Raw genomic sequence first — 13982 nt, 5'->3', positions numbered from 1 at the left:
ACTCTTGAATGCTGCAGTTTCTGTGCTGTTGCATTTAGGTTCGAAGAGGCAAATTTATTACAGGAATTTACAAGGCATTTATTATTAAACAATTTGTAAAATAAATAGCCCAGCAATGTATTAATGTTTGATTCCCTGTAGCCTCGTGCGTTGTCCACCTGGCGGCTTAAAGTCCTGCTTGAGTTGCGAAGTAACTTTTTAGAGTAAATTTATTAAATATTTCCGGTTGACAGTGAAAATATTACCATAGTACTTTTCGCTCGACCCGGACTTCACGCTTTACGAGCAGCACTTGAACGCATCAGAGCGGGGGCGGTCTTTGAAAAGTTTTCAGGAAGCTGCGCTACAAAACGAAACTGCCCCAACTCTGACAGGAAGACTTTCTCCAGCTCGTCTTTAAGTCGTCTGACAGGCATTTTTTGGCAGCAAAAAATGCAGAGCAGTGCGTACGGGGCCTCGCTGGCTGGCGGTGCTTTCGACTTAGCCAGTTTCATAAAACAGCCTCAAACCATTTTGCGCTGCCTGAGCTGGGTGAGTGACTCCACGGAAACGTTAGCATCAAAGTTAGCCAGCTGTCACATCAACGGCTTGTTCTAACAGATGTGAGCTGCCAGGGCCGACACGAAACAGTCAATAATACTAAGTGTTAGCTATATGAGCTGCTAACAGTGGACATGAAGTGGGTGTTAGGTTGAAATCTTACATAAACGCTACTTAAATGGAAATTAGATATGTTTTGTGTAGCACTTGTTGATGCTAACGTTAGCTAGCATGACCAATGCTGTGTCACCAACTGACGTTAACTGCCAGTTTTCCACCTGATGATGTAAAGTTTGTTTGGCGCTTTCTGTGCTTTTTTATGCTATGAAAAGTAGATAATAGTGGGTTACAACGCCTATAAGATGTCTTACTTTTTATCTGAAGTGTTTACAGTGTGAAAGTCAGATGAGGAAATTAACCTGTGCAGCGTCATCTGTTGCTCTCTACTTGCCTGCACAGTTTTCAAATGCCAGACGTTACTGGTCAATTAGATTAAGTTGTTAGAGGAAGAGCTCAGTTCTTTGATGGTAATAATAGACTTTATTCATAAATATCTTCAAAACACGAGCATTAAGCACTTAAATAAGAAGATTCAAAACAACAGGGAAATAAAACAGTAATCTAAAACAATAGAAATGATAAATACATTACTAAATAGCTGTGATTTTAAAGGATGATGCAGAGTTTGCTGCCCTTATCTCTTCAGGCAAGTCATTTCATATTCAATGAGTCCTGACAGCAAATATCACCTTTGTGTTGAGTCTAGACTCAAGAACAGGAAGAGCAAAGGCAATTCAGGATCTCAGGGAGTGAGGGGGGGGTGTAAGGCAACAAAAGGTAAAAAATATAATCAGTAATACTTGTGATCAGATTAAAAAGGAAGCGGCTAAACCGTGCAGGGATGCCAGGATCGGTGAAATATGAATGAAGAGCTGCCTGTCCTGTTATGTCTGAGCAACAGTCCAAAACCCAGATATTTCATTTTAAAAATGCAGAGAAGCAGCTTGAACCAGAGAGGATAAGACAAGTCATTGATCTAAATAGTTGCTGATCATGTGTGAAAAGTGGATCACTCACAGAGGATGTCACTTTCTTTTTGTGCCATATTTAATGTGTTAAAATAGACCAGTAACTTTTCCAGCTTCACTTGTCTAAACTGGCTTCACAGATGTTTCAATATTATGTTTTTTCCATGGTGAAAACTTTCTTGTAATGTGAATCATGTGATGAGAGTCACGCGGCCCCTGCAGCTGCTTGACTTGAAACATGCGTTTTTCACCCCCCTCCCCGTGGCATTAACCCCGCGTGTCCCTCCTTTGCAGTTATTCTCCATTGTGGTCTTTGCCAGCATCACAGCAGAAGGCTACATCAACCCGTCGAAGGAGGAAGAAACCAAATGCATGTTCAACAACAATGACAGCGCCTGCAGCTATGGGGTCGCCATCGGAGTCCTGGCCTTCTTGGCTTGTGTTGTCTTCCTTATACTTGACGGCTACTTCCCGCAGATCAGCAACGCCAAAGAGAGAAAAATCATTGTTATAGGAGATTTGGTTTTCTCAGGTGAGAGTCAGGTTTCACTATGGACTGCTTATAGTTGAATACAGGAACTGTGCCCCAGAAACAGGAAATGCAGCCTTGTTGAGGTTAGTGCTGTCATTGTATTTCATCTTAATCCTGACTGTTTATTTCTCTGCTTTAAATCATTATCATTGTGGGAAAGCTGCCTGGACGTTCCTGTGGTTCATCTGCTTCTGCGTCCTGGCCAATCAGTGGTCCAAGACGAGTGACATTGCTGCTGTTGCTGGCGATGCTGCCCGCGCTGTCGTGGCCTTCTCCTTCTTCTCCATTATCACCTGGGTGAGCCTTTTATCCCTCCAGCATTTGACTAACAAAATCATATGATAACACACACCTCAGCTTGTTGAAAATTTGTCAGAATCCAGCGTTAAAGCTCCACTTACTAAGCCTTCTCTCAACAGGGTCTCTTGTCCTACTTTGCGTATGGAAGGTATCGCCAAGGCGTCAGTGACTTTGACCAGGAGTACAGAGACCCAGCCAATGACCACAATACTCCATACCCGCCCGCACCGTACAGCAGCGGGCCCACAGGCTACCAGCAGTCGCCTTTCTCCCACAGCCAGGAGCAGCCGGGAGAGTACCAGCCTCCAGCTTATTGAAGGACTGAGATTCACACACATGAATCCAACAGGGGAGTTGTTTTGTTTTGTTTTGTTTTTTTAAATAAACGTGTGCCAATGATTTCATTTACAACTCAGACTGTTCTCTGCACTCCCATTTATTTCCTGCAGAACATGTTTGCATATATTTGGGTGCACTGATGTGTTTTTAGTTCGTTTCATTGTCGTGTGGTCGATGTTTGCTGTGTCATTGGAGTGCCACACAGGTCGGGTGAACTCTGAAAATTGATATTGTTTTGTTTGAAGAAAATTGTCTTGGTAAGAGAGAGGATGACCGTGCCATTGTGTCTTTGTACCAAACCGACTATAGTGATTTCAGTGCCCCTTTTGTTTGGCTTACGAGTGCAAAGCATTAGTCAGCACACAGGTTAGGATTTAGTTTGTAGCAGGGAAATTTGCTTGGCTTATTTAAACTGATTTTTCTTATGAATATGTTACTGTTCAATATTTTTTATCACTCTCAGATCCAAACACAGCAATTGAATGAGACAGTGCAGTACATATTTTGTTCGACCACAAAACAAACCCATGTTATTTAATCAATGGGTGCAATGAGAATGTTCCTTCTGTAACTACTGTAACGCCATGTTTTTGTTCCTTTTTTTTTTTTTTTTTTTTTTTTAAATAATTAACCACTGAAAAATGGCTTTTATGCACTGAAAAGCACACTCAATATCTTTGGGGCAGTTAATTGCCAACATCTGATCTCAGATTGTTACTTTTATTGTTTTAAATCCAACTGTGCCACACTTACTACTTAGGATTAGTATTCAAGGGTGTTATGTTTTGCTTTAAGGTAGCCAAAACCATCGATTTATATCAGCTACCTCTGTGGAAGTTCAATGTGCCTTTCTTGAGATAACCAATAGTTTTATTAATTTCCAATTCAGCAAATGTTTCAGCCATAATTTGGTTTCAGGAATTCAGTGACATTGTGGGGAAATGGATATATTTATTATCTTAATCCTTTCAGTCCAGGTACATGACAATCAAAAATGCTACATGACTTTTCTCTTGCTTTCTTTCACTGTACTTGTACCTTTGCACGTGTTACAGTTTCACTGTTGTGCTCGATGGCTTTACAGTAATTCCCCATTAAAGTGCCTTTATACAGTATTCTGTATCTCACACACACACACACACACACACACACACACACACACACGGGTTTGCCAAATAAAAACTGTTTTGGTTTTGAACCTGTGAGTCGGCCCGTAATTTATATCCTCCTTTAAAAAAAGACCCGGACTCTGAGCTGCAGAGCTGTGCTCCCTTGGCAAATATTTGCGTAGTGATTGTGTCGGTGAATGTGGAGGAACTTGTTAACAGTCCGCCACGTAACAATGGAAAGACAATAAGAAAAGAACATCAAAAGCAAACATGTCTGCTGTGCACAGTCTCACCTTTTAACTACACTACAACCAACTTTCATACATCAGTCAAAGGGCTGATACAGTCAGTGTGTAGGTTAAGAGAATAATGCTAAAAATGGAATAACTTTGAATGAATAATCTGCAGAGCCAGAGGGGGGAAAAATCAACTTGTCCTAGAACAAAATGTACCTAACAACCAGTTATTTTTTTCACATTTGGATAAATCTCATCCTCATAAATAAAACACTTCCAAATGTGAAAAAAGGGGCCAAAAAAAATTTAAAATAAAAATCAATAATTAGCCCACAGCTCTCTAGATTTAATTTCTCTAATGGTGAAAAAAAGTAAATTTATTTGCAAAGTATTTCATCATAATTAGTATCCCACAAAAAAAAAACAGCCAGAGATTAATATTAACCTCAGTTTCTAATACTGATGTGACAAAAGCACTAATATTTTTCAAAAAACACTCATTTTTTCACTCACACATTTTTCACAAAGACATTGCTCACAAAGTGTCTAATATTTCTCATCAACACGTCTTTGTGTGCCAAGTGTTTTCATTTTGGCAGCTGTTTAATATACAACACATCTGTAACATAACATAACATACACTTATATCAATGCAGCTAATTATAATTAGCCCTGATGAGCAGGCCCACACTGAATCTGCACCTACAAAATTCCAATGGCACCTTGGCAGATTTAAAAATAAAACGAAATGGATGCTGTTGATCACATTACAAGCAAAACATTTCACATTTGCCAACATGACAAGATTCATAAATGTTCCTTCTTTGCTGATGCAGCTAGGATACGTTGACATTACAATATCTTATGCATCATTACTGGGGTAAGATAAAATTTATGAATAGACTTCAAATGATCCTCTTTGATTTTGTCACTAGTAAATAAGAGATGTATTCTGCTGCATATACATGACCATAAATCTTCTAAAGCCATGCCTGGAACATTTACCCACATTTTTAACAAGGAGGCAAAAAGAAGAAGTACAACAATAATCCAAAATACCATAAGAAAGTGTTGGAGTAACTGATTTGGAATAGCTTTATTTAACAATTTAAAAAACAAGAGAAGCTGAGTGCAAACGTTTTTTTAAGTTATTTCTTTTTATTTAAGATAATTTACTCTCTGCAGATGCACACAGTCACTTTAGAATAGTAAGAACATGACAAATGACATTAAAATCTAACCTTAAAATGTCTTGCAATTGAATCCATGCAAGAATAGCATGTTGTTTCTAGCCCACTGATTCCCATACTAAAGGTCCTGACCCCCACTATGTGTCGCTGAAGCTTCATGGGGTCGCGAGGCCTTCTTGATTTTCGGGGACGTAAGAAAACATATTTTGAAAATATACAGCAGGCCCATTTCTCAACATTTCATTCATTCCTATGTAGAAAACTAAATGAAATGATCTTTACAGTTCAGATTTTTTTTTAAAGATATTAACTTAAAAAAACCTCACAGTATGAAGGGCACAGTGACGACCTGAACACAAGTTATGTCCACAGAGCCTTCACTTATGCAAACTGCCTCCTCCCGAGGTTAAAACAACGAAAGAGAAAAAAGAACAATGGCCAAGCATCAGGGAAAGACTTAATTTGTTGAAAAAGACGACTATCAATTATGTATAATTGTTGAAAAAACCCCAACATAATTTAGACAGAGAACTGTTTCAGCTCAGATTTCATCCCAACTGCTCAATTTACACAAACATCCTGCAGTTGTTTTATTCGATATTTGGTTATGCAGTTTATCAGTTGGTCTGTACTGTTATAGTCATGCATAGAATATAATATAAAATATCCTTAAAACATGTCACATAGTCAGGGCTCATCAGTGTACTCAATGATAGTAAAGGGGTCCTTTAAGGCAGTGATACTCAACCAAACCTGGCCTGCGACAGGGTGCCAGGTGGCCCGCAAACCATTTTCTAATTCACACTGAAAATAAATTGATTCACATTGGGAGGTTTTTTTGTACTTGCAGTGTAAATAAGGTGCCAGCGTGCGTTAAAAACCATCAAAACAAAGCTTGTTTACCCACAGAAAATGCCAGGATTAGACCCCCCGAGGACATGAATGGAGGAGGCAGAATAGGGCAGGTCATTCCTTCGCCATCCTAGGGTTTCCAAATTTGACCCTCGGACAACCTAACAGAGGTCCAGGCTAAGCCCCTAAAACCCTCACATCCTTAAAACACCCCTGCATACACCATACCTGTTCAAGGATGCTGTGATTTGCCCACAAATCTAATGTGCATGTTTCTCACAAACTTTTAACATCAAACATTTCTCAGCTTTTATATAATAATTCATAGAGCTGGATGTCATTTATTCTGTTCTAAACGTTGTGTGTTTTACAGATATGACATTTGTATTATTATTTCCTCTCCAAAAAGCAAGTTGAGTATCCCTGCTTTAAAGGACACAGCTGGACACCACTGCTCTAGCTTACATTTTGTGTCAGCTTCGGAGTTTTCAAATTTCCCACATCACGCGAAGGCACCGTTTGACAAACCCTCTTGTATCCACCGCGCGCAGGCAGTGCACGCTGCCGTCGTCATCAGTACATACAGGAAGTAATGAGCGGCTGTCTTGTGAACGGGGAACGGAGGAAAAGGAGCCGAAGACGGAGGCGATAAAATAATGACACCTGAGCTACAGCCGGCAGCGGACTGTGAGCTGAACATCTAACATCTGCGGTGAGTTAAGAAGCAACGTTACAAGGTTTCAGCTCGACTCTGAACGCAGCCATTTGTGATGGCATCCGTGTTAACCTCTGCGCTGCTGGCAGGACAGGGTCAGGAGCTAACACTCACACACAGGAGGTGCAGATGGGATGTTTGTGTGTGTGCAGGAGGAGAGGGACACCTGAAATCGATCCCCTTATTAGCAAAATACCCCCACTAACAGTCAGTGAATACTATATTTAACTACTTTACTCAGAACTTTATTGGTTTATGAATAAAGGGCCTGTAAATAGCAAAGTGGGAATGACCCACCTGGGGCCTCTGAGATGCTCCAAGTGGTCTGCAGACTAAATTTAAAATACTTCAGTATCACTATTGTGCATCTTGTTATCACACAGCGTCTTCTCATTGTAAAAAAACACATAAAATCCAGCCCTCAGTGTAATTCACATCTGTTTGGGGGCGCCTTGACATGCAGAGCTCTGGGAATCTGCCTTACAGCAACAAGTCAGCTATTTATGGGCCTCACACACTCTCTCTATGTCCTTGATCTGTTTCCTTTGAAGCCCACCTCCCCAGATGTCATCCTCTGTGGCAGCACTGAGCAGAGACACTCACATTTGCACATCAGGTAGCCACCGGCATCTGATAGGGGCTCGTATCAGGACAGGACTTTGTGCAGTTACACAACTGTCCATACTCTCAGGGAGACACTGTACACGACTACTGTTCCGTGTTGTGCATTATGCCACGCCACTGAACAAACTTAGACTGCTGTGGGAGCCGCTTTGAGTCACTCAGAAGGTGCATGGTCAGTAATTCATGCTTCATTAGAGCTGAAGCAAATGGTCAAAGAATCGATAAGCTGGTCAACAGACAATTAATTTGCAGCAGTATTGAAAATCAATCAAGCATTTAAATACATTTTTAAGCAAAAATACCAGTTCTATGCACGTAAATGTGAAAATGTTCTAACTTTAACTGTTTTATATCTTTGTCAATTGAACATCTCAAGGTTTTGTACCAGTATTTGTCATCTTGGACCTTTTATTGATTAAATTATCAACAGAATAAATGATTGGTTGGTGATTCTATTAGCATATTTTAAATTTCAGTATTGATGCAAAATGTAGTGATATGAAAAAAAACTTTTGGAAACTAATTTGAGAAGCATTTAGAGATGAAATAACTACATCTGGAGTGTCTTTTCTGGCTGATCCAGTGATTTAAATACTTGGTCATTAATGAGCTTTTGTCATATTGATGTAATAATCCCAAAAAATATTGCTGTATGTTGCTCACTCATGTGCAATGTTGGCCACAATGTCTAGTCTAATGCAACCAGAGATGTTAAATAGCCTAGTGAGTAGTAACTGTAATTTGAAGCATTCTCTCTGGCACAAAAATTTCCTTTGGGATAAATGAAGTTCTATTGAATTGAATCAAATATAACTCAATTGAATGGACAGCTGCCTAGTACAAACTACATGGCAACATCTCGTGTCATCTATATCCCCATATCTCCCAACCTTACAGTGTATATTATGTAATTTCATTGTGCAACACTGAATTTAAACTATTCGAAACCTTTGACGACTTTATGACGCTCACAAGTTGCTTGTTGATTAATAATTAACTTCTTGAACTCCTAACATATTGTTGAACTGAAGCCCAGAAGGAGTTCAATTAAAAGTAATTAAAAGTTTGTGTTCCTGTAGCGTCCCTGTTGACTGTGTAACCGCTGTATTATCAGGCTGATCTCTGGCCTCAGTCCTCTCTGATTGCATGCTGGATACAAATTCTTGTAGTGACTGCAGGTTTGTTCTTAACTTCTATTCAGCCTGCGGGATTTGCACCATTCCACTTATTTATGCAGGACAGGTGACTGTGCAGGTAAGGAGTGTTTCCCTCACCTTTGGTTCCTGGCCCTTTGTTGCTATTGTGATGATAATGGTTAATGGATTGTGCTGGCCTCCTGCGAGGTTTGACCCTTTGGACTGGAACATAATCCTCCAAGTCTAGTTAAAGTTCACTAGCTTTGTAACAACTCTTAGTCATGGTTGCAGTATAAATAATCTGCGAGCAGGTAGAGCTTGTGACTGACCGTGGAGGTCTGCTTTAAAAACAGTGAGGTAAATCTGATGACACCAGGACAGCGCTCTGGCAGGAGGCGGCGAAGGGGTAAGCTTTTAATGAATTTGTTTCAGCGAAGGAGATTTGGGCAAAATCAGAATCTGTTTAAGTTCATTAGTATCAGCCACTTGTTGGTGTGTTTCAGAGGGGATAGTTTTCTTGCCTCGGAGTGTGGGCCCTGATGTTGCTGCCATAATGGACTGCTGTTTGGCTCCGGGCCCCTTTTATGAAAGAGTCTTTCAGCCTCTGCTCTGCTTTCGGAGAAATGCAGCCATGTTTAGGCCACAGAGTGTGAGGCTCCAGAGGCTGAGTTTAGAGGTCCCTGCCTGGAATTTGGTCAGAAGTAGATTGCACACATTTTCTATTCTACAGAGTCTGGTGGTGGTGACCCCTCAAGTGTAGACGTATAAGGTCAAATCAGTTTACTGGGCATTTAAGCAGATATCACTATAGGAAAACAGTTTTCCCTTGTTTGGAATATGACTTCTGGGAGCTTTCTCCTTGAAGTGTCACATAATCCTGTTGTCCACCAAGGTGCTAAATTGAATTATCTGTATCACCTCCCAATCTGAGTTGAGTTATATTAAGTCTATTAAAGGAACGGTGTGAAAAAAAAAATAAAAATACTGTGATACTGTGAAACAGCGGTTATTGTACTGTGAAAATCTCATATCATTGCAACCCTACTACGTAGACATAAACAGCTCATTCTAAGGTAAAAAAAAAAAAAACACAATAGTTCTTATTTTAGGTGATTATACACTTAAGAAAACATACTTATTACATAATATTCCATTTCTGCCAATATATCCACCTAAAGCCTACACACCGGATCTTTGGATGTTGGAAAATAGTGAAAAATATCCCTCATAATTTCCTAGAGCCCAAAGTGGTGTCTTTAAATGTCTTGTTTCGTCCAACGAACACTCCAAAATGGCACATTTAAGAAGCTAGAAACCTTAATTATTTGACATTTTTATAGTTTAAATAGTATTAGTATAGTAGTATTATATAGTATAGTTAAAATAGTATTAGTTTTCTGTCGATCACTATTTATTGTCATTAATCTCTTGATTGGTCTGTTAAATGCCAAAAGTCCAACAGGATCTTTTCAAATGTCTTTATTTGGACAAGATTCTCAGTTGTCACAGATAGAAAACAAAAAAAGAATCACGACAGAGATTTCTGCTTGATAGGTGACTTGACTGCTTACTAAAATTGTTGGCACTTATGTGACAGTGGCATGTGCTACACAAGCCGGCTGATACTGTATTACCTGATTTACCTGTTCACAGCTGTCATCTCGCCCAGCGACTACGTTAACACGGCACTGTGGTGGCCAACTGATATTCACCCAACCCTGAAACTGAGCTGCTTCCTGCCTCCCGTTGTGTAATGTTTAACCTGGCATGTATAGGCTCATTTGTGTAAGCTCCTACCACAATTTAAAATAGTCCTGAAAATATAAGCTTATATGAATGACCTGCCTGCCATTGGGACTAAGGATTTGACTGGCACACAAGAGTCTGCTCATGGAGAGTATGTGAGTAGGATTAGATTGAGTTTTATTATCTAAATGTGCTGTTGTAGGTTGGGTCAGAGTAATGTATGAAAGAATTTTGTCTTCAGATTACTTCCATAGTGTAAAGATTTGTTTGCATTTAATTGCTTTTTAGATTTAGAGCAAGCCCTTACTCAGCTTAGCTTACTGTGGCTTGCCCCTGAAAAAATGATCCTGTGTAACCTGAATCGCGACCTGTATTTGAGGATACATTCTTTGTATTGCAGCGGTACTGTGTGACTTTTGGGACAAATGACATTCTTCTAGTTTTTTTTGTGTGTAATTCATTAAAAATCAAAGGCAACTTGCTCCAGTGAGAATAACTCACTGGGTGGTTTGCAGCTGAGTGTGAAGCGGTCAGGATGAGAGTCAGCACCTTCAAATCAGAGGACATGGTTCTCTGGTGGATTGCCACCTCCAGGTTGGGAGAGAGAGATTTGGACTCATTTCATTTTTGACTTTTATGATTGGAGAAACTATGACGATCGGTCAAATTTGCAGAAAAGTTGCAGTGACTGGGCAAAATTGCAGGGTCACACAGAATTCACAGGGATTGGTCAAACTTGCCTGAATTCTTACCTTTCACAATAAAAGCCCCAAACATACACACTGCGTACCTGCTTACCAGAGGGAACTTAAATTCACTCAGAGGCAACTCAACAGGAGTAGCTTACAGTAACTGTTAATAACTTACACTGGGGATACTCCTTGGTAACAGGGGTTAGTTACCTATAGCTACTGGGGAAAACAAAAGCACTCTCCTCTTCCTGTTTTGGTTGCACAGTGGTTGATACGCTTATGTTTGTGCCATAAATTATGCCTTGATTTTCCCAGGAGATCTTACAGGGAATCAATTTAAATGTCAGTGCTCTCATTTTTCTAAAACCATTACATTGGACAATCAATATTTTATTTTATTAAGATAAGTTAAATCAAAAAACTTTATATTTCCACTTTAACAGGGTAAATATAATGGGAAGAGCAACAAAGGAGGGACCCCTCTTCCAAAATGGACAGCCAGACGTGCAGTGGATGCCATGTGTACAGAATAGAGCACCATAGTAAAATTACAGTATAGACAATCAGGATGACTTGAATTGTAACAGGCAAACACCAAACAGATAGGACCTGAGTCCCACAACTGCCTCTTCACCATGGAAACCTAGAAAGGGGACAAAATATACAAACACACAAGAGGCAAAGCTCAAGCAGACTGTTCACACAGATAGAGGAAAAGAAACAAACACACACAGAGGGGGAGAGAGACAAGGACAACATGAATTCAGGGGAGGGTCAGAATATTTTCATGTTTTACAGGAAAATAAAAAAGAGATTTTATATTAAAATACTCAAAACAGATAAAAGGATAAACAGATTTTAGACTTGAATATGTAGAAATGAACGCAGATGAGGTCTTTTTTTGACAGTCTGCTGCCCTGTTTTGTCTTGAACTAGTGCACATGACTGACCGTCTCTTTCTTTTTTCCTTCAGGTCTCCCCAGGCCTCCGTCCTCCATGCCTGCTCCCCCAGGCTTCACTCGACTGGAGCAGAATGAGCCCATGAACACCCTGCGTATCTCTGTCGGAGGCCTCCCGATGTTGGCTTCTATGGCCAACACCACTGACCCACGTTTCCGCCTTAAATGGAGGCCCATCGTGGCGGTGGCTGGCTCCCTGGCCCTGCTTCTTCTGCTCTTCATGCACTTAAACTCGAGCCTGGGCCCCCGCTCTTATGACTCGCACGGCTGGAGGGGCAGTCACAGTGACACCCAGCGGTCCGATTCCAGTTACAACGACACCTACCCTCTCAGTCCGCCTGAGCACACGCTGCAGGGCACCCGCTACCGCATTGGGGTCATCGCTGACCTGGACACGGACTCTCGTAGTGACAAGAAGCTGACATGGTTCAGCTACATGCGGCGGGGGCACCTGTTGGTGTCCCAAAGTGGCGACAAGATAGCAGTTGAATGGGATGCAGACAGGGTGGTGCTGGAAAGCCACCTATCGGAGAAGGGCAGGGGAATGGAGCTGTCTGACCTGGTGGCGTTCAACGGGAAGCTCTACAGTGTCGATGACAGGACGGGCGTCGTCTACCACATTGACGGTGACAAGATTGTGCCTTGGGTCATCCTACCTGATGGCGATGGCGGCGTTGCCAAAGGTTGGCATTACACTCCACTCATATATACTGTAATACATTATTGTACTTGATTATTTCCATTTTCCCACTGCGTTTTTTGACAGCTTTTTTACTAGTTATTTTTCAGTTTTAAAGGGAAACTTAAATATTTCTCAACTGGGGCAATATCACGCCATCAGTATACGTCCAATAGTAGTGCTTGCTTTTGCCACTGACAGGCTCAGATTGGTATTATTTAGTGTCTGACAAAATCATGGAAGGACCCCACAGAGATATAAAAATTATTTTTTTTCCCTTTCGCTTGATCCGGTCTGTTTGTTGTCATGTGTAGCCAAGTCTTGCTCAAGGAGAAGTCTCGTTCTGAAGTCTTTGAGAGCTGACTTGTTGCAAAAAGACGACGGTGGAAACATTAGTGAGAGTTGGAGGGAGGAGCGCCAGAAAGAGTTGACTGACTGTTTTGCTGTTTTCGACAACATGGAGAAGTCTGCGAGATTTCAGAATGAGTCTTCTCGTTGACCGAGACAATGACAAACAGACCAAATTAAGCAAAAGATTAAAAAAAAACGCTTTAATTTCTCCATAGGGTCCTTCCCATAATGTTGTCAGACACTTCTAATAACAACCTGAGCCTATCAGTGGCAAAAACAAGCACTTTTAGTGGATGCGCTTTGACGGTGCGTTAACCTCCTGAGACCCTGTGTCCTCATATGAGGACATCACATTTTGGGTTTACTTGACCATATACTTCATTCTACTTAACTTAGATCTGTTATCCTCCTTCGTGGACACTTTTTTATGCCATCTAGTGGTAGTAAGACCACAATACATTAATCCATGTAAAAACAAGATGGCTGCCATCTCTGCTAAGTCAGTCTGCATCTGATCCCCACACAAAAGTGGACAAGGTCCAAAACCTGATCACATTTTATGGTGAAAACTTTTTTATTTATGATTAATAATGTTTGTAGTTTGATACGGCAACAAATTTGACCAATTTTAGCAACAGTATCAAGATAAGACGCTGTTAATTAGGAAGTACTTGTTTCAAAACATGGGGACTGTATTATCGTCTCATTTGAGGACATTGGGACTTAATTATCATTGACAATGTTTAGTTTTTTATACTCATCGGGTCCTACTGATCCCAAATAGCAAGGAGAAACTAAAAATGCATGGCAAACAAAAGTTAGGGTCCCAGGAGGATATGGCCGCAAAGGGTTATATTGCAGCCTTTTCAGAATCAGAATCAGAAATACTTTATTGATCCCCGAGGGGAAATTATTTATGTTACAGGTGCTCCTTGCAAGAGAGGAAAGATACGT

At 40.6% G+C, this 13982-nt stretch overlaps 2 protein-coding genes across 3 annotated transcripts in view; both read left to right on the top strand.

Annotated features, from left to right (window-relative positions):
- The first annotated feature begins 335 nt into the window (after positions 1-335).
- On the top strand, positions 336-3903 carry syngr2a (synaptogyrin 2a). Its single transcript, XM_050069733.1, has 4 exons — positions 336-531; positions 1863-2100; positions 2261-2397; positions 2520-3903. The coding sequence occupies exons 1-4, from the start codon at positions 433-435 to the stop codon at positions 2715-2717; spliced, it is 672 nt and encodes a 223-aa protein (XP_049925690.1). The 5' UTR covers positions 336-432; the 3' UTR covers positions 2718-3903.
- A 2777-nt stretch (positions 3904-6680) lies between these two features.
- cant1a (calcium activated nucleotidase 1a) overlaps positions 6681-13982 on the top strand; it is a 10345-nt gene continuing 3043 nt past the window's right edge. Inside the window, exons 1-2 of one of the 2 annotated variants that reach the window (XM_050068789.1) lie at positions 6681-6838; positions 12013-12681. In XM_050068789.1, the coding sequence (XP_049924746.1) occupies positions 12036-12681 (646 nt within the window). In that variant the 5' untranslated portion in view covers positions 6681-6838; positions 12013-12035. Of the gene's footprint in view, positions 6839-8854; positions 9008-12012; positions 12682-13982 lie in introns of those variants that run through there. The other variant, XM_050068788.1, reaches the window with a different exon arrangement.

The sequence above is a fragment of the Epinephelus moara genome, chromosome 18, assembly GCF_006386435.1.
Source record: "Epinephelus moara isolate mb chromosome 18, YSFRI_EMoa_1.0, whole genome shotgun sequence".
NCBI lineage: Eukaryota > Metazoa > Chordata > Actinopteri > Perciformes > Serranidae > Epinephelus > Epinephelus moara.
Note: the sequence above shows the minus strand (reverse complement) of the source record. Positions and strands in the feature narration are given on the sequence as shown.